Here is an 18,876-nt window from a genome sequence, read left to right as displayed (position 1 = left end):
GCTGTAGCGACGCACGACACTATACAAAGTGCGTTACGCGTCGCTGCAGCGACGCATGACACTCGGAGGGTTTTAACAATTTTACATACATTTCTTCGCTTTTGTGTTGACTGTCCCAAAAGGTGACACATTGACCACTAGGTTCATCATACAACTAAATCCACCAATACTTTATACTTTATTCTGAAATGGGGACCATACAAATGTAGGTATTTTAAGATGTATTAAATGTGTGAATGGAGATGAGTGTAGGATGAGTGGCGCGGTATTGTAGTCTTGTTAGTGACCAAGGCCGACATCCTCCTTAGACACAGCTGTTAATTAACAGCCCATCGAGCCAATTAAATACCAAAAATACGAAAACGTTCAAGATAGAGTAATACCCTTGCCATGGCAAACCTGCAAATTAAGCAAATTTCAATACCTTATAAATTTCAATTTCCTTAGATTTATCGAGTACTTAGGTATGCTGCTACGGGGAAGGTAAAAAGCGTATTTTGATCAAATGTTTATAAGTTAATAGGCCTATTGGATCAAATAAGTAAATTTGCCAAATTTCATCAAAATTTATCCATAAACAAGCAAACCACAACAGTTTTGCTTTACTCCATAAGAATAACATAGAAATTTTAAATGTATTGTTATTTTGATTTTCTCTGTGACCTTTACTTGTACATGAACGCTTTAATTTATAAAATGGTGTAAATTAATCATTTTAATGAACACCCCATGTATGTATGTATAAAAACGTTTGAACGAATAGAGTTTTTGATCTTTTGGGGATATCGAAGTGAAAAAGTAAATCGGTCTCGATCTAGGTCTTACCGTGCCACCCCTATATTAAATTAGCTATAATATTAATTGCTATTCTTTAGCAACAATGTGTTTCAGAACAAAATGTCCAGTGGCGGATCCAGAGGGGGGCAAAGGGGGCGACCGCCCCCCCCCTTGGGCATTCGAAATATATTTTTTTTTTACTGCATGTAATACAGTAGTGCATACACATTGCGTAAAATAATTTGTCACACTAACTTAGGACAAAGAAATGGTATAAAACTGCCATTTTGGAGACTTGGTTTACACCAATTTTTCGGGGGGGTGACCCCGAACCCCCCAGACCCCCCGGTTCGCCCCCCCCCCCTTGTGACTGTGTTAGATCCGCCACTGAAAATGTCTGAGAAAATTCAACATAAAACCTAAAGATTATATCAATTATATAAATTATTTAAGATGGGGACGACACTATGTGTTGTATTTTAAGCCAAGTATGAATGGAGATGAGTGTAGGATGAGTGGCGCGATCTTGTGGTCTTGTTAGCTACTAAGCCCTACAGCTATTGGCAACTAAGGAACCTACAGTTTATAGTGGACTCTGAACCACATTTTTTCCTTGGTATTAACGAATAGGTCTAATTATCAGGATAGTACTACAGATAGTCGTAGTAGGCCCTACTCACTAGTGCGGACGTTAATCCAGGGAGTATCACATCCACAGTGCATGCCTATAAATATCCACAATTCGAGACCTCCTAGTAGTTATGGATTACAGGACGACGCCACCGTCCCAGTGTCTTATAATATATAAATATAATCTATATACAAGATAATCTATAAAACAGTTTAAATATCCTGATGATGTTAATTCATGACATCATAAGATTCATATGGCTTTCTATGTGATTTCCATAAAAATGAATCTGATAGCCTTCTTGGTTCTGATTACTGGTAGAAATAATTGTAACTTGTTTTTTTAAACACAGATATCATCTTAATCATTTAGATCATTCCCTGATTTTTTTTTTATAATCTTGCTCTTAAAATAACATCAATGAAAAAAAAAAATAATTGAAGAAAATTTTACTGTTGATCAACTGTTGACTAGTTGACTGTTGAAACCCTTAGTGATTGGAAATAGTATATTACGTTTTTACGTTACTAGTCCTGAAAATAAGTGTTTACCGGATGAGTGTGGTCGTTAGGTCGTTCCCGTGCGAGACGAAGTTGAGTACGGGATTACCATACGAGTCCGGTACACACATTTTGGACGAGTTACGTACGATAGTTTACGCCATACTATTTAATCCGTACAAATCCTTATATATTACCACCTAAAGGACTAAAAATCACTAGTCATAACCTCTGAGAGAGGTTATGGAGAGGTTATGTTTTTGTTTATAACCACCAATTGCCACGCAAATACAGTATAATCAGCTGATTGGTGTCCGGTAAAACGGTAAAACTCATACAGTACAGTAGTACGCAATAAAACCCCATTTGATTAAGCTGGCGGCAAACAGCTGTTTTCTGGACTAAATACTTGCGTGGGAAGTTCGTCAAAATGATGTAGTGTGGCGTAAAATATTTTTAGGCTGTCTTAATTGATCCGGGTAGCTAGTTGTACTGCCCACAGTCTTTTGTTTAGCTGCTCGGAAATGTTCATATTTGTCTATGCCACTCGGATGGGGATGGTACTGGTCAATATAGAAAACACTCTCAACACTTTAAATACCTTTAGCCATGGTAAAAAAAAAAAAAAAAACATGTGTCTTGTATACAAAATGGTGTATACTTTGCTGGCTGCTTGGTCGTGATACCTCATGGGCAACATTGAAATTTAAATACTTTTCATTGAAATGGTGACATGCAGAGCTGATGGGAAAAGCCACCATGATGGCTGCTGACCCATACACATAAAAAAGACAGCCAGTGGATAAAGGCGGGTTTTCCTAGCTCCTAACAGATATTCAACTGCAGAGTTGGTTAGAAGTTGGTTTTTAGCTCTCTAATATCCAAAATTTGTCTCTTTTTCAAGCATTCTTGAAATGTGGATTTGCGGCAATCCACATAATCTCATGTTACACAACTAGTTCTATTAATTGTCTGTTCTCAGACAAAGAAAATTTACTTCTCTTTGACTTGCTAAATGGCAAGAAAACCAATTGAACATGTCTTAGTCTAAAGTGCAATTTTGTGAATTTTATACTTCAGATCTTTTAATAACCAAACTATAAATGATCAAACAAAATAAAGTTATCACAAATCTACTGTCCTGACTGAAAACCACCATAATTCTTCAATGCACATTAAACCGCCGAATGTAATCTATGACGCTGCGGGGTGACGGTCTTACTTCTGCCGAAGCAGTTGCCTGTCTGGCATCTCGCTGCATAATACGGTCCCTGCCGAATTTGGCATCAAGAGAAACACCAATATCTGACTCTTGTATGTTGAGCTCGTGGCGGAAAATGGAGTAATTTTGCCAACTAAGAAAACCGGTTTATAGAGATAGCTGATTTTTTAACAATTCCCTGCTGTTTATGTCAAAGAGGTAGCCAGTACAAACGGTTAACCGGGCGCAAATAATCAGTTGGTTGGTTTATAATGTCTTAACAAAACGTTGTAGTAATTGTAAATATTAAAACTTAAGAAACACATTATACACTTAACAGATCTATGACTTGGAACAACCATCTACAAAGCCTCCAAGGCACAGAGAAAATTTGCCGTGGCCTTCCCGCCCCGAGTACCCTTCCAGAGGAGTGAAGACTTCACCCAGAGATTATGTTGCTACACCTGCTGCTGCTAGCACCAGAGATTATGTTGCTACACCTGCTGCTGCTAGTACCAGAGATTATGTTGCTACACCTGCTGCTGCTAGTACCAGAGATTATGTTGCTACACCTGCTGCTGCTAGCACCAGAGATTATGTTGCTACACCTGCTGTTACTGAGTCTAATAGGGAACAACCATCAAGACCAATCCCTCAAAAGCTCAGCAATGCTGAAGGCGCACCAAAGTTGCCTGCAGCATTGTCAACGGTTTGTATAGGCAAAACAATTCCTCTTAAACATTGCTTATAGAATGAGTTTATTTTTTTTATTTTTTTAATAATTGAATATGAAGATTGAATAGTTCAGGATATTGGATCAATACTAACAAATTTTAATTTATTCGTTGTAGTAGGAAACATTTATTTCACATCATTATCATCAAGCTCAATAAAACACTCGCAATGTTAAAAATTGACAATTGATTAGTAATCAGTAGGCTACTAAGGTATGGTGTATACTTCTGAGCTAATTTAGAGTGGGTCATCAATAACTTGTGTTTTGAGCTTTGTAGTTTGATACTGCATCACATCATCATACTCTTATAAGAACCGCCAAATCAGAGGGTGTAGTTACTGTATTACTGGGGAAGGAGAGATGGGATTTTGAGTCACAATGAATCACACTTTCCTTAGGCTCTAAACAAAAGACGCCTGTAACAAACCTACCCAGGTGTCTCCATTCTCTGTATACATATTCAGTTTAAAATGTATGCCTAGGTGTGCGTTGCCGACTTAATTTCAAGAGTTGATTGAATGATTGATTTTAATATTACATAGGTGCCAATAAAGAAGATCGGTACTCATCTACAGTACATACACATGATATACTATTATGTTCATATATTCATAGTTCTTGATACTCACAATATTAGTTTGGTCATTGTACCCTTTAGGATAGGCAGAAGGAGAGGGGGGCTAAATGGAGTATTTAGTTATCCTCTAGAAAAATGCAGTAACCATGTGGGAAACATTTCTAGGGATCAGTTTTCTTTTAACATGAATTATAACAATGCACTATGCAAATCAAAACTCTATAAAGTGGAGTGTAGATGGGGAAAATAGAGATCACAAGCTGCTGGCTGCAAATACTTGCGCATATGCGTTAGGTACCCTTATAGACAAGGTAAGTGAAACTGGCAGATATTTGCAGCCAGTAACTTGCTGTTTCTAATTTCCCCAACTATAAGATGCTTTAGGTATATCTAATTAGGGCTATTAATTAACAGCTGTGTCTAAGGAACATGTCGGCCTTAGTCACTAACAAGACTACAAGATCGCGCCACTCATCCTACACTCATCCTTCACTCATATTTGGGTTAAAATACGCACATAGTGGCGTCCCCATCTTAAATAATTGAATTGAATTGAATTAAGGAAAATATTAGCTATCTATTCACTCAAATCTCTCATCTGACATATTTCAGATAATGCAGTTAATTTTGTTTATACTTGTTTCAATCAGAACAAGCAGCCATTGTGTCCACACAAAGCCACTGGTCAGTTCTCGTACGCCCCTGACTGTCGGAGGTTCATCAGCTGTTTCAAGGGCCGAGGGGTGATCCAATCATGTTCGCCAGGCACTCTGTTCAACCCTCGCACTCAGGAGTGTGACTTCCCCTCCAAAGTCACTTGTCTCTCTACCAACTCTGAATACAGGACAAATCCCAATACCCAGGAGAGAGGTAATGTGTCTGACCATATATAGTTTATTTAGGTACATTTTTTGTATAAACCAAAGTTTATTTTCCGCAATACTCTAGTTTGAGTTTGAACAAACTAAAAACGTGATTTGTATAATGTATGTTGCTTATTTTTGAGTGAGTTTCATAGTAGCTATGATTGTCTACTTTTTTTACTGGTGATAAAACTTAAGTTACTTCTTTGGATCATTACCAGAAAAGTTGAAGCTACCCTAGTATTGAATAAAAAAATGTTAAATGACACATTTATCAATTCTATGAAGAAATTTGAATGCATATACATTTATGAACGGTGAAAACCCCTTAGGAATATTTTCCCAATAATTATTACTGTATTCTACTGCAGTGGATCACTTATTTTAATAGCTTTCTAAAGAGATGTGGACTGATGGATGTTAGTCTGTGACCTGATTTGCCATTATACATAGGCCTATTGATAACATTTGTCACTGTCTGAATAATCCACATATAGTATGTTTCAGTTATTCAATTGTTTCCTATGACTTTTAGGTCCCAAACAAGATTCATCTCCACAAGAAAGAATACCAGATAATCCTGATTGGAGGGATGGTTTTAAGTCATACAAAGTAAGACCTCCAACTAACCAACAGCCTCAATACCAGAGACCTTTTAATGGCCATTCTGGTGTCCAGTTCCCTAATCCAGCATACATGGGCCAACCCGTCCCTGGTGACATGCTGCAGCCCCCTCCACCTCCATTGCCTGGAAGCATGTTTCAACCTCCTCAAGCAGGTTTCAATATACCTCCAATGTTGTTTGGAAATCTCAACAATGTCTCTAGAACTGAGCCAGTTAACACTTACGGAACACCCAATCCTGGATATTACATAGTGTACCAACAACCTTATCCTGCTACTGGCCAACCAATGTTATTTTCTCCAAATCGACCTGGATATCCACCTTCTGCTGTTTCTCATCAAGACATTCCTTTAGCTCCTCAGACATACCAAATTAATGATCAGAATTTTAGAAGTAATCCCCAGGGCTACAGAGGAAGCTCCAATCCTTCATTTTATCCAGGAAATCAACCAACCAATACAGGAAATAGTAACCAATACCCTTCATTGAATTCTCCTGGCTCTCCTACTAACAATCAGAACAGACAGGATTCCACTAACGGTCAATCCCAATATCCTGGAATCCAAAGAGGACAGAGTTACTCCCCTTCTAATTCCCCTCAGAATGGAAATGCTCAAAACGTCCAATATGTATATCCAAGTCCTACTGATGTTAACACACCTTTACAACCCTCAAATTATGAGCCACAGAACCATAAAAATGATCAACATTTTCCAAGTAATCCACAGGGCAAAAAAGGAAGCTCTAACCCTACATCTTTTCCAGGAAATCAACCAGAATATCCGCGAAATCAACCAACCAATACTGGAAATGGTAACCAATATCCGTCATCAAACTCTCAAGATGCTCCAACATACTATGAGCCTCAAGTAAACAATCAGAACAGACAGTATCCCACCAATGGTCAATCCCACTATCCTGGATACCAAAGAGGACAGAGTTATTCTCCTTCTAATTTCCCTCAGAATGGAAATACTCAAAATGTCCAGTATGTGTATCCAAGTCCTCCTTCTAACCCAAAGATACCTATACAGTCCCCAAACTATCAATCACAGAACCCCCAATCAGTAAATCCTGCCTCAGGGTACTACCCTCCGATAATTAATCCTGCAGGCCAGGTAGGATTTCATCCTAATCCGTCTTATGGCCAAAACAGCGCACCAGGTAGGTCAAATCCATCTCAATATCCAGATTCCAGAGGGTTTTCTAATCCCCCTTTTCCACCAGGGGAAAGCTTTCAAGGAGGTCAAGCTCAATCGGGGTATCCACAAAGTAGAGAGCCTCAAATATTCCCCCAAGGTGGCCAACCTGGCTACTTCCAAGTCAATCAAAATCCGAATGAGGATGACCCTGTTGTAAAACAAAATCCCCCAAAGTACAATCCTTTTGACTCTTCAAACAAAGCAGTCAAATGTCCAGCTGGTGCTAGTGGGTTATATCCTCATCCTGACTGTTTCAAATTCCTGAACTGCGATCATGGAAGGACCTTTGTGATGTCTTGCGGTCCCGGCACAGCATTCAACCCAGCTATTGGCGTGTGTGACTATCCAGAGAATGTTGATTGTAATCAACCTACAATTCAAGAACTAGATCAAGATGAAAAGCGTAGTGAGGAAGGTCAACCAGACTACTATGATCAAACTAAAAATGGTAAGACAATATTTAGAGTAAAATAGGTAAAATGATAAGAGAGATGGACAAATTTCCAAGTATTATTTTTATTTTTATTGTTATTTTTATTTTTATTACTATTATTACCAGTTAAGATGGGGAGGCCTCCTAGGTGTGTATTTTAACCCAAATATGTGTGAAGTATGAGTGTAGAGAGAAGTGAGATAGTAACAGAGTATAACCTATACTTCAGGGTTTGGAAATTTAAGTGTTCCACTTAAATTTGAATTTAAAACAAACACCATATAATCAAAATACCCCTGCCGCAGCAAACCTTTGTATTGGATTCACCCTAAAATATCTCCTTGAAAATATTACATTTATTCCCTATTTAAAAAGCATTAATATAACGAGTACTTACGTTTGTTGCAACAGGGAGGGTTAAAAAGTGTTTTTTTTTTTTAATGTTAATTCGTAGTATAGCATGAAATAAATGCATCGGATCATTTTTGCTCGAGTTATCGTGCTAACGGACACATTAAATAGTACCAGGGGACCAAGCATTGCTCGAGGTGTTTGATTTGTTCAAGAGGTAAAAAATAAGACCTAGGCCTATAACCCTACAAATATTTTCAGTTTTGCTAAGATTAATTAAGTTGTAAAGTCAATTCGTTTTTGGTAGACATCCACTCATTCTTAATTTACCTAACAAATCTTTTCATGTGGACGAGCAATCTATATTGAAAATTTCTACAATAAACTTCAATATAAAAACTCATGATACATAGCATCTGTAGACCGTTGTTGCGTTAGTCACTGTGATCGCCGATCGTCGCAACTAATTGCGGGATCTTGGAAAACTACAAAACGTCCTTGGCCTTTCCTCTAGACTTTTAGTTAATATTAGTGTATAATATTTTGCGGTGAAACACTACGTTTTTGAACACAGTCGTACCCTTTGGTTAGTAATACATCCTACAACCCAAATGTATTATATAATCAATGCTCAACAGCATTCATAAAAATGTCCTTTTCCTTTGTACTGTATTTTGTAATTTGCTACTGTACCGTAAGCGTAAGTAGATGATTTTTTACAAGCATATTTTAAAAAGTGCCATAGCTACTTGATAGTCCATAAGACTAATGTTAAAAATATTAAAATCTCATTTTAAGTTTCAAACGAAAAACAAATTTTTCCAGAACAGAGCCCAGCATGGATGTTGAATACATGAATGTTGTTATTAGTCTAAATCTAAGATATTTATAATAATTTGGAGAAAATCGTAGGAGCTGTTTTCTAAAATCATTATGCTCAAACTTTGCTCATATTATAGTATAGAAATACCGTGTGTCTCAAAAGTCCTACCCCCCTGTTATTTTTTTTATTAAAGAGATAAAATTATAATATTCAGGGAATGTTTATATGATCAAAAAAGGAAGTTTTTGGTGTATGTACCTATATTTTCACCCCCTGTCCCCCAAAAAGGGTAGTTTCGAGGTAAGTCGAAATTTTCAAATGTAAAACCCTAAGAGTTATACATAATCGTAAAGGTCATAATGAAAGAAGAAATTGGCTCAAACTAGAATCCTCTACGTAAATCATATCAAAATGTATAGCAGTTCAAAGTTTTAATTTTAAAAAATAAAAAAAATAAAACAAAACTTAATTATGCCAATAAATGAAGAAAGTATACTTTTTCATGTGAAAAAGTACCTTGATTTAATTTGATTTAACTGCTCAAAGTCACAGGTAGTTTCCAATCACAGGTTAAATCCTGTCCGAGGTGGCGGGGCAAGGGTAGCGACCCGGCTTGACCTCATTTTCCAGGCGCTCACTTCGACAGCTCAGTTAGTTTGCTCCCGGCCACGACACTTTCCAAATTGCAATAAAGCTTATTTTATACTTCTAAGAGAAGCACTAAGGGTAGTTTGTGTGTTAATAATTGTTTGAAGAAAACTAGGTAATTTATTACCCGAAAAATGGATTGATCAGATGAAGATAAGGTAGAAATAATTTTGTTTTATGGTAAGGCAAGGAGAAATTTCACGAGGCCAAACTTTTATTTAACAATGCACATCCAGATAGGCCAACCGAGAGGGCCGTTTGGTTATAAAATTGTCAACCACATTCAGTATCAAAGATGCTCCAAGATCAGGCCGCCCTTCCGACAGGACAGAAGCTATGCAAGTTTATGTTAGAGTTTTAACCAATTTTGCACCGTTGCAAAAGATTGAGGAAAATGTTAATTTAATTTCTCTGCTATGCTTTAGTGACGAAACTTCATTTTCGTTAACTGTCACAAATGCCGTTACTGGGCAGATGTACATCGACACTGGATGGTACAGAGTGTTAAAAAAGTCTTAACACACCCAAAAATAAATTAACTTTGACTTTTCTAGCTTTTTGCAACAAATCAACATTTTGCCTCCTCCCTCTTTAAGGGTAGAAAGGGGGCAACTAAAAAATTTTAAATTTAAAGACCCATGTTGAGGGCTTCATTTAAAAGGGCTTAATTAGTAGAATACAATGCCGCAAATTTGAACTCAACCGGTTTACTGAGTCGAAAATGGCAGCCATTCAAAGATATCTTGAATCTGCCATTTTGAATCTTTGAACGGCTCTCATTTTTTACTCAGTTGTTCTTTTGAGCTCAAATTTGTGGCATTGTATTCTAATAACTAAGACCTTTAATTTGATATGCATATTGACATAATTCAGTAATGCGGTACCTCCTCAGGGGGATGGACGCTAGAAGTCGGAGGAAAATCACAAATGTATGGATAGGTCAATATGCACATCAAATTAAAGGTCTTAATTAGTAAAATACAATGCCACAAATTTGAGCTCAAAAGAACAACTGAGTAAAAAAAATGGCAGCTGTTCAAAAATTTAAAATGGCAGATGTAAGATCTCTTTGAACGGCTGCCATTTTCTTACTTACTGCTTCATTGTAATTCTCTGCTTCACTTATATAGTTGAATATGGATGATGACACATGATTTATGAGCAATTGAAGCTTTTCTTGCTCATTAGCTTGAGTTATGCAAATGAAGTTCTTGAATGTGCTAAACCAGTGTTGATAATCTTTTACTGCTGAACTGGATTCAGGATCTATGTTTAATCTGTCAGGCCTTAACAATTTCTAAATGAGTGAGTTTGTTTGGTTAGTAAATTGATATAGATAAAAAGAGAAAAAATACCTTAGCACCGGTTTCCACACAAATCGTTGCAAGCAACTCAAAACGTGTAAACCACAAGACAGTCTGGAACACAGTCACAAGGAGTCTTGTCAGAGTTAGAGTCGGATTGAAAGGCTGGTGCAAAATGCCATTGATTTTTTGAGGTCATACTGACAGGTCGGTGCGTTTAAATGGCTACTCAGACAAATCGTTGCATATGGGACACCCTATAGGCCTCAGTTTTGTCATATTTGCTACGTATAGTGCATATTTGAATGTTATTATGTGTAGTTTGGACTGATTTTAGTGTTGACTGTTTGTTGCTATTGTTGTCTGTGTGTTATCAGTGTGCAATTTGTTTTCACCAAAATGAAAATGTAGACAGAGTTCATTTAAAATCAAAAACTTCCCGTGCTTTAGGTTTTCTTTTACTTTTCATATTTGTTGAAAGACAAATAACGTACAAGACCACAATATTAACTCCTCCATTGCGAAGCACCTAACACCTAAAAAGCCTCAAAGAAGGAGCGTCTGCTTGTAGAAGTGCCGAGTAAACGCTCCAGTACTGCAAAGGTTAATCCCGCTTGTAAAAATCTGCTATAACTATAACAATAAGCACATTTGAAGTTTGTATAATAAGTGTGATACCACAGAATAAGGACCTCACCAGATTAAGGTTAGGTCTTTATCATGCAGTCTATCAACGCCCAACGGTTTGTTTGAAAGTAACATAAACAGCTAGCCGCTACAACTAGTATGACATTTCACATTCTTTACATTAAAGGTAATGTTTACTCAACATTTCTACAGACATTCCTGCTAGTGCCCATGCGTGGCACCACAGCACTTATACTACCAGATACTCCTCTGCCCCTCAGGGGTGGTAAAAGACGGAACGTCTAAACCAGACAGCCCAACATCCGACAAAACGTAGCTTTTGTCATTGCAGACAAGTCTTAAGTTTTATCGTAGTGTGTAAACCCGCCATTGAAACAATGTTTTATCAAGCAGAACAAAACATACTAATGTAAAGTTTGTTTAAGAATACCAAACGAGGACATCAATAAACAAATAACACAAAGTTATTGAATCAGCTGCTAAACATAAAATTCTATAACAACTTTAATACTTATTTCTTGTTTGTTTAGTGAAATCTTTTTATGAAACAAATCCCTTTAAGTTGATAAAATACTTAAGTACCTAGTACAAAAAAAAAATTATTTCCGGTATGAAAGCTGTTGGATATATCAGTTATAAGCTCTGCTTATCACCTATACAACACTCTTGTTCTTTTTACAGCAACGGATGATACAAATAATGGGGGATATGATGACCAATATCAAAACCCATCAGACTTGGTAGAGGCTGTTGATTTAAGAAGTAAATTTGATGATGGTTATGACTTTATTTCCACCACTCCTAGAACAACCACTTCAGCAACAAAGAAACCGGCAATACCAACATCTCAGGCAACTCCAAAACAAATGACTGTTTTATCTAGAGAAGAGAGGAACAAGCAAAGCAAAGAACCCAAAACGTCACACCCCCCACTCAACATCCAGTATAACCCGGTTACAAAACCACAAGAAAATAAACCCGTGTCGCAAATTCCACCGAAAATTTCTAGCGGAAATATTTCAACAAAGCGTGAGACCACACCTATAAGTAAACAGCTGGTCCGGTTGAGAGGAGGACAGAGAGCCAATGAGGGGTATGTGGAGATGAGAGGACTGAAGGAGTGGGGGCTTGTATGTGACAAACATGGTGAGTGGACAATCACGGAAGCCAACATCATCTGCAAACAGCTTGGCTATGAGAGGTATAATCACTCTTCCTTTTATTAAGCCTACTATTGAACTTATGTTTCCTTTTACAATAAAAAAAACGTAAACTCAATCGTTTTGTGATTTTTTGAAATTTAGGTACCAAACTAAACTAAACCTTTCAGGTACCTGTATTAAATGCTGTAAGTAAGTGGTATCATTGACTATATATGGTATTTAACTCCGTCAATACTCTTTAATCACTAAGTTGTTATTAGATGAGACTTACTAATCTAATCTTCCATGTAATAAGGAAGTAGCTCATAAAGTAGCCATGGGCAGTGGGAAATTATCATATGTATTTCCATCTAAACTTGCACTTGTGCTCGGCACAGCATCTCCCCAGGTACCGAGGTGTCATCATCGTCTTCTATGATCCTGGCAAAATCCTGAATACTGTACTTCCTGCTGACACGGAAACTTTATCATACTCTACAGTGATTGCAACCAAACCCAGGACATCATCTGCGGTCGTGTAGACGATGATCTCCCGCCATCATGGCCAAATCCATTTCCCACGGGGACAGAAATATAATATTTTTCCGCAGTCGAAAATTCCTAAATATCTCCCATGGAAAAAGAAACGTGCTTCTTCATCTTCTGTGATGGCGTCAAAATCTTTAATATCTCGCACGGTCACAGAAAAATTATTACCGCCTTCCACTATTGCAACAAAATCCTGAACGTGTCCCGCGTTCATGTGGACATCATTATCGTCTTCCGCATTCGCAGCAAAATATTGAACATCTCCTGCAGCCGCAAGGACATCATCATCCTCATCCGCTGGGGAATGTTCTCGTCGATATCCGCGATCGGGGCAAAAGCAGTAATCTTTCAATCACGTGGGCATGATCCTCGCAGACAAGTTCTGGGCTCGCGATGTTATAGCGGACATAAAAGCTCAGCTCAATTTTCTGACTTTGTGCTAGATCTGTCAAGCTTATAGGCCAGGCTCGGCTCGAAAATAGATATTTTATATTTAAAATATATCAAAAGTTTCCAATGCAAACCGATTTTGAACTAACCTGCTTTCAGGCCAAGACCTGAAGGCAACATTTTTGACCTGACCCAAAACAAATCTGTTTTGCAGCACCCATAGTATCAATGAAAAAATTGAATTATTTATTAGCTAGTGTCCTAGGCTTTTATTAGCCCATGCCCCATTTTGTCGTAAAAAAATGCCATGCTCATTCAGTTGAATCAGCATAGAGGGGCTTCTCAACTGTGGGCCACATTGGTTCTAAATATGGCCCTGTTATAGTACCTTCATGTAGGCCACGAGGACAGTAGATGCAACCCGCATGACTGATGAAAAATTTTGGACTTAGACTAGTTTTGGTGAGTCGGTGGCTCAGTTGGTAGCATCGCGGACTTCGGGCCCAAGGCAGTAGTGTCGTGGGTTCGGATCCTGGTCACTGCCACAAACTTTTATCAGTACAGTTCACCTTTGTACTGTACCGGCTCACCCCTTGCTTTGCTGGATACGTTCCACGCACAGATCTGTAGTCTATGTGGACGGGCATATGCAAGGTTAAAAGAGGCCACCAACTTCTTTTTTTTAAGATCACTGCCTAAGATAGCCGACGGTGCTTTAGTTGCTAGAATGTTAGTTGGATAGGCATGCTCCATCTATTGGTCTTGTGTGATCGTTGGTTTTTACTATCCTGTCCATGAAAATTTATAGTGTAGCGACATTGCGTCAAAATCAGTTACTTTTTCCCAACTCTCAAAATTTTTTATTTTGACTCCTTAGGCTATCATTAGAAAAAAGCTATGTTGCTAATGAATTTACCTACGACCGTTTTTTAAAGTAGCCGTTTCAGTTCAGTTCTTAGAATTGAAAAGTTTCACATAACAGCATTGTTTACTTACATGACAGCATAGTTTTACTTATCAACACAAGTAACGGACCAATGAGGTTCAAGGATTGAGAGAGAAGAAGTAAAACTGTAATGCTTCGAACGTCAACTAAGCAGCTGTTCCTCAGGCCAATTTAATTGCTGAGTGGTACAATTAGTGTTTAGTACAATGTTTCGTTGCATCACTCTCACTGGCAATGAGAGGTCACAAACAAAAACATAACCTCTCTTAGAAGTTATGACTAGTGATTTTTACTAGTTAAAACACTATTGTAGGTAAAGTAGTGTACGCAGTTCGTGTAAATAGTCCTAACGACACTCGTAGAAGTTTTTATGGCACTCGCCAAGGCTCGTACCGGTACCTTAAATTTTCTACTTGTGTCTTTAACACTATCTTTACGCGATCGTTGTATGAACTACTATTACACATTGATTGGTTTTTGTTTTCATATAAAACTAATTCATTTACATTTACAATTATATTATTTATGTTGTAGGGCAGCTGAGCTCACATGGCAAGGACGTCCTTCTCACGGCAACGTCAAAGTTAAGCCTACCATTGCCTTCAGCTCTGTCTGGTGTAATGGCAACGAAACAAACATCCTGGATTGTAAAACCAGAAATGGTAAGAACAAGAAAGATGGCATGTTTAGTTTTACTTACCTTCTTCACACCACTCATATTTCAAGAGCATGTCATGATTAAAAGTGTGTTTTGCCATAGACAAAAGGAATTAAATACAGACTGTCAGCCGTACAGTGGTTACCATAGTTACCATAGGTTGTGGCGCACACCGCTGGGAGCGCCGTGTAGTTACTTAGCGCGTATGCCGTAACTACATGGCGCTCCCAGCGGTGTGCGCCAGAACCTATGGTATCCGCAGCACAGCTGACGGTCTATATTTAATTATTTTTGTCTATGGTTTTGCATACTTTGAGTGTTTCTTTAAAAATAAAATTATTATAAATTTATTATTATTATACAAAATGTTTATATTAATACAATTTTTTTACATTTTAAAACGGTGGGATAGTGCTATAGCCATCGTAACCTCTTCCCTGGAGCAACCACTGATTATATACATTAAACAAATTAATTATTGTAATGCAGATCACCCAAAGACTGCATACAGTAACAAAAAAAGCTCTATCTTAAATTTTGGTCTTATAAATGGACATAGGATGTAATTTCAAGAAAATAATAGGGTTAAGTATTGGTTTATTTGATAGTATGAGAACTTGCAGACAAGGTGTGTGAGCCAGAGCGGGATGCTGTGTGGGTGAGGTGCCGCAACAACCCTCAGTCCATGTGTATGCCGGGGGAGGCAGTGTTCCAGGGTAGGTGCTACCAGCTGGTGGTGCCGAGGGAAGACGCTCGCATTGACAGCATTGGCTTCAGCCAGGGCGAGGCCCTGTCACACTGTCAAGTCAGGAGAGGTCACTTGCTGGACATAACCTCTCAGGTATCATCATTAATAAATAGAATATAAGACTCAGGAATATAACATGTTTAAAGAGAAGGAAAGTGAACCTTAAAAATTAAAAGTTAAGAGGATGAAAAATAAAAATAAAATTGATTCTGATGACCAATAATGATCCAAGTGGTTAGGTACCTATGTAGTTTAGGTTAGGTTTGTAGGTGGTTAGGTAGTGGTTTATGATATGTAGTGATTATTTTTTAATGACCTTTTCAACGGACATAATGAAAGTGCTACAAAAGAATGTATATCTTTATACATTATAATTATATATATATATATATATCTATATATATATATATATATATATACATTATAATTTGTAAAGTACTTTTTTGTCGGTACGCTATAACTTCCTTATTTCTTCAACCATTTTCATAAATAGTGCGGTTTCATTTTAAAGCTTTCATCTTCCACTACCTTGGAAAAATACACAATTAACTCAGATTTCAGTAGGTAGTTTCTTAAAAAATGAATTTTTTCTTTGAAAGAAATTAATTTAATTTAACTTAAAGCATAGACAAATAGGATAAATATAGACTGTCAAAGGAAGTTTCCGGCGCCCACCGCTAGGAGTACCGTGTCTGCTGGTAGCATAGGGCTCCTGCGCTCCTTGAGCAGTGTCGTAACTACACGGCACTCCTAGCGATGGGCGCCGGAACATATGCTAACCGCAGTACTGCTGCCGGTCTATATTAATTCTATTTGTCTATGCTTAAAGTGTTGATATAAGTTATTTTGATCAGCTGATTTATTTATTATGGCCGCCTTTCCGCTGGGTTGCAGCAACCCGTCAGCCACCAGAACTGTAAAATTTCATTGTGTCTTATGGAGCCCTTCACACTATCGGGTCACAGCCACCCACCTCGGTGGCAGCGACCCGGTCGCCGAAGAACTGTGTCGGTGGTCGGTGGCTGCCACCGTGCTTTTTCAGCAACTCAACTCGTATCGGGCCATTGTAGTATACCTAGCCCTTCACATTGGGTGGCTGCAACCTAGTTCTCGGGGATGCGCGTGCAGCTTGTTTTGTTGACTGACTGCTTTCTCTGTACCCTACACCCATCTGTTCACCCGTGATGTACACTTGCTTGAAGCTGCACATGAACATGTGATACTTTTTTAGTTTGCGGCTGTTCGTTTTGAGCTATAACGTTATCTACTGTATATTGCTTTGTTTGGTTTAAATTTAATTGCTTGTAAAAGATAATATGGATATTCGAATAGGACAATACATTTGGATAATAGTGAAAGTTTGTTATTAGCAATGGGTGTAGGGCTACTGAATCTGTTGGTAACCAAAGAAGAAAGAAAAAGTCTCAGACGAAGAAAAAAGTTAGAACATTTGATTTCACCTTGGAGAATGAAGTATATCACACGAAATAGAGTACTTTTCGCTGCCACCCGGTGGCTGCGACCCATTGGGAAGGCGGCCTAAGTGAATTATATAAAACAAAACATTGATTCAAAAATACTTTCCCAAATATTTTGCTGTACATCGTTTTTACTTTCTCAATGACGACCAGTTAACTTTGTCTCTGAATACTTTGTTGTGTTCCAACGGTCAATGGGACGTCAAAAACAACATCATGCATTGGACAAAAGGTCACTGTCCATACCACCGATATCAAACGATATTATCTGTGACTACTACAATAGTACTCTCTACGTTAGAGGCCCAAGTCCTTAGAGGACCTTCAGACGGTAGATGGGACGTTTTGTAGCTACAAAAAAGCTACAAAAAAACTCAAGACTGGGCTCAAGATTGGTTTTAGTTCACTTGGGCAAATACACTATCGTATAGCTTGGCTGACTAACATAAGTTGGCTGACTCTGGCCAAACTGTCTAAGAAAAAGGAATTTTTGTAAAAGTTATCCTTGCTATGACTATAAATAAGGCACGAGTGACCTTTTTGTGAATTCTATGTATCTGCAAAAACAAAGCCATCAGTACAAAGATATTAATGACGTAATATCACTTCAAACAAAGTGTTCATAGAGCTACCCATAAATTACTAACAATGTAAATTGTAAATTACTTAACATTATGTTTTTGAAAAAGTAATGATGAATCAATGTGGGATTTGAGGATGATATAGTGTGAATGCTTTGCACGGGTTGGCTAGTCTAATTAAAAACCATTTGTGATGGGTGAATGCGATGTGTGTTGTGTGTTTACAGGCGGAGAGTGACTTTGTCTCAGAGTGGCTGGTGTCTCAGAACATGACAAGCAACGTGATGACATCAGGTGTGGGAGTGTCTGTTATGGGGGCCTCCATCTGGATCTGGGAAGGCTCACCTGACACCTTCAAGTACCAGAACTGGTGGCCTGGTAGGTAACTTGTGGTGGTTGTGTAGGCAAAGGAGGCGTTTTACTTTGGCATATTCGAAATATTAGTGTGAACTCACATTGCTGCACCTTATACTGCATCGTTAACATATTTCATACTTTTGTTCATATTGTTCATATTTTTTTTTGGTTCATATTTTTGTCCTCCTTGTTTTTACATTACCTATTTTATCCAAACTAAGGCAATATTGTACCATGGATAAAACATACTCCCTTAGCAGAATTCTCATCCTTATGGAAAAGCTGAAGCCAATTTTCTTGTTATTTCAGTCATTTAAAACCTCTCTTAACCAAATCAAACAATCTAATCATAAACAATAACTCGTCCTCTAGTATATAACCAAACAGTAACGCACAAATGATTAAATTATCCCTTAAAATAATATAAACAAAATTTCGTCTACGCTAGAGATTAGTGTCACTGGACATGAACTAGACATGAAAAACGAGATTCAAAATTTACAATGGGATGAGAAGTCTACTTGTGTTGGTTAGTCTATGATTGTACTGTGCCAGAAAGTTAAAGAGTCACAGGGTTGAAAATCTGTTCGATTGTTTCAAGAGACATTTCATGAGGCAAGGAGAGACTTATTCAATGAGGTAATTCAGGTGGCTGTGATACACAGAGTAAAAGCATATGGACAGCGTATATTCATATTCATATTCAAA

The 18,876-nt window shown here is 37.8% G+C and overlaps 1 protein-coding gene across 1 annotated transcript in view; it reads left to right on the top strand.

The window, feature by feature from the left end:
- The window catches only part of LOC128983440 (uncharacterized), a 104,741-nt gene that overhangs the window by 10,288 nt on the left and 75,577 nt on the right, over nt 1-18,876 (top strand). Inside the window, exons 2-7 of the mRNA XM_054402733.1 lie at nt 5,073-5,292; nt 5,821-7,560; nt 12,001-12,520; nt 14,881-15,008; nt 15,628-15,845; nt 18,039-18,189. Of these exons, the coding sequence (XP_054258708.1) occupies nt 5,073-5,292; nt 5,821-7,560; nt 12,001-12,520; nt 14,881-15,008; nt 15,628-15,845; nt 18,039-18,189 (2,977 nt within the window). The remainder of the gene's footprint in view (nt 1-5,072; nt 5,293-5,820; nt 7,561-12,000; nt 12,521-14,880; nt 15,009-15,627; nt 15,846-18,038; nt 18,190-18,876) is intronic.

Source organism: Macrosteles quadrilineatus, unplaced genomic scaffold (assembly GCF_028750875.1).
Source record: "Macrosteles quadrilineatus isolate MER2022 unplaced genomic scaffold, UCM_ALF_1.0 Scaffold_1__1_contigs__length_201487025, whole genome shotgun sequence".
Lineage (NCBI taxonomy): Eukaryota > Metazoa > Arthropoda > Insecta > Hemiptera > Cicadellidae > Macrosteles > Macrosteles quadrilineatus.
This window is presented reverse-complemented; position numbering and strand designations above follow the sequence as displayed.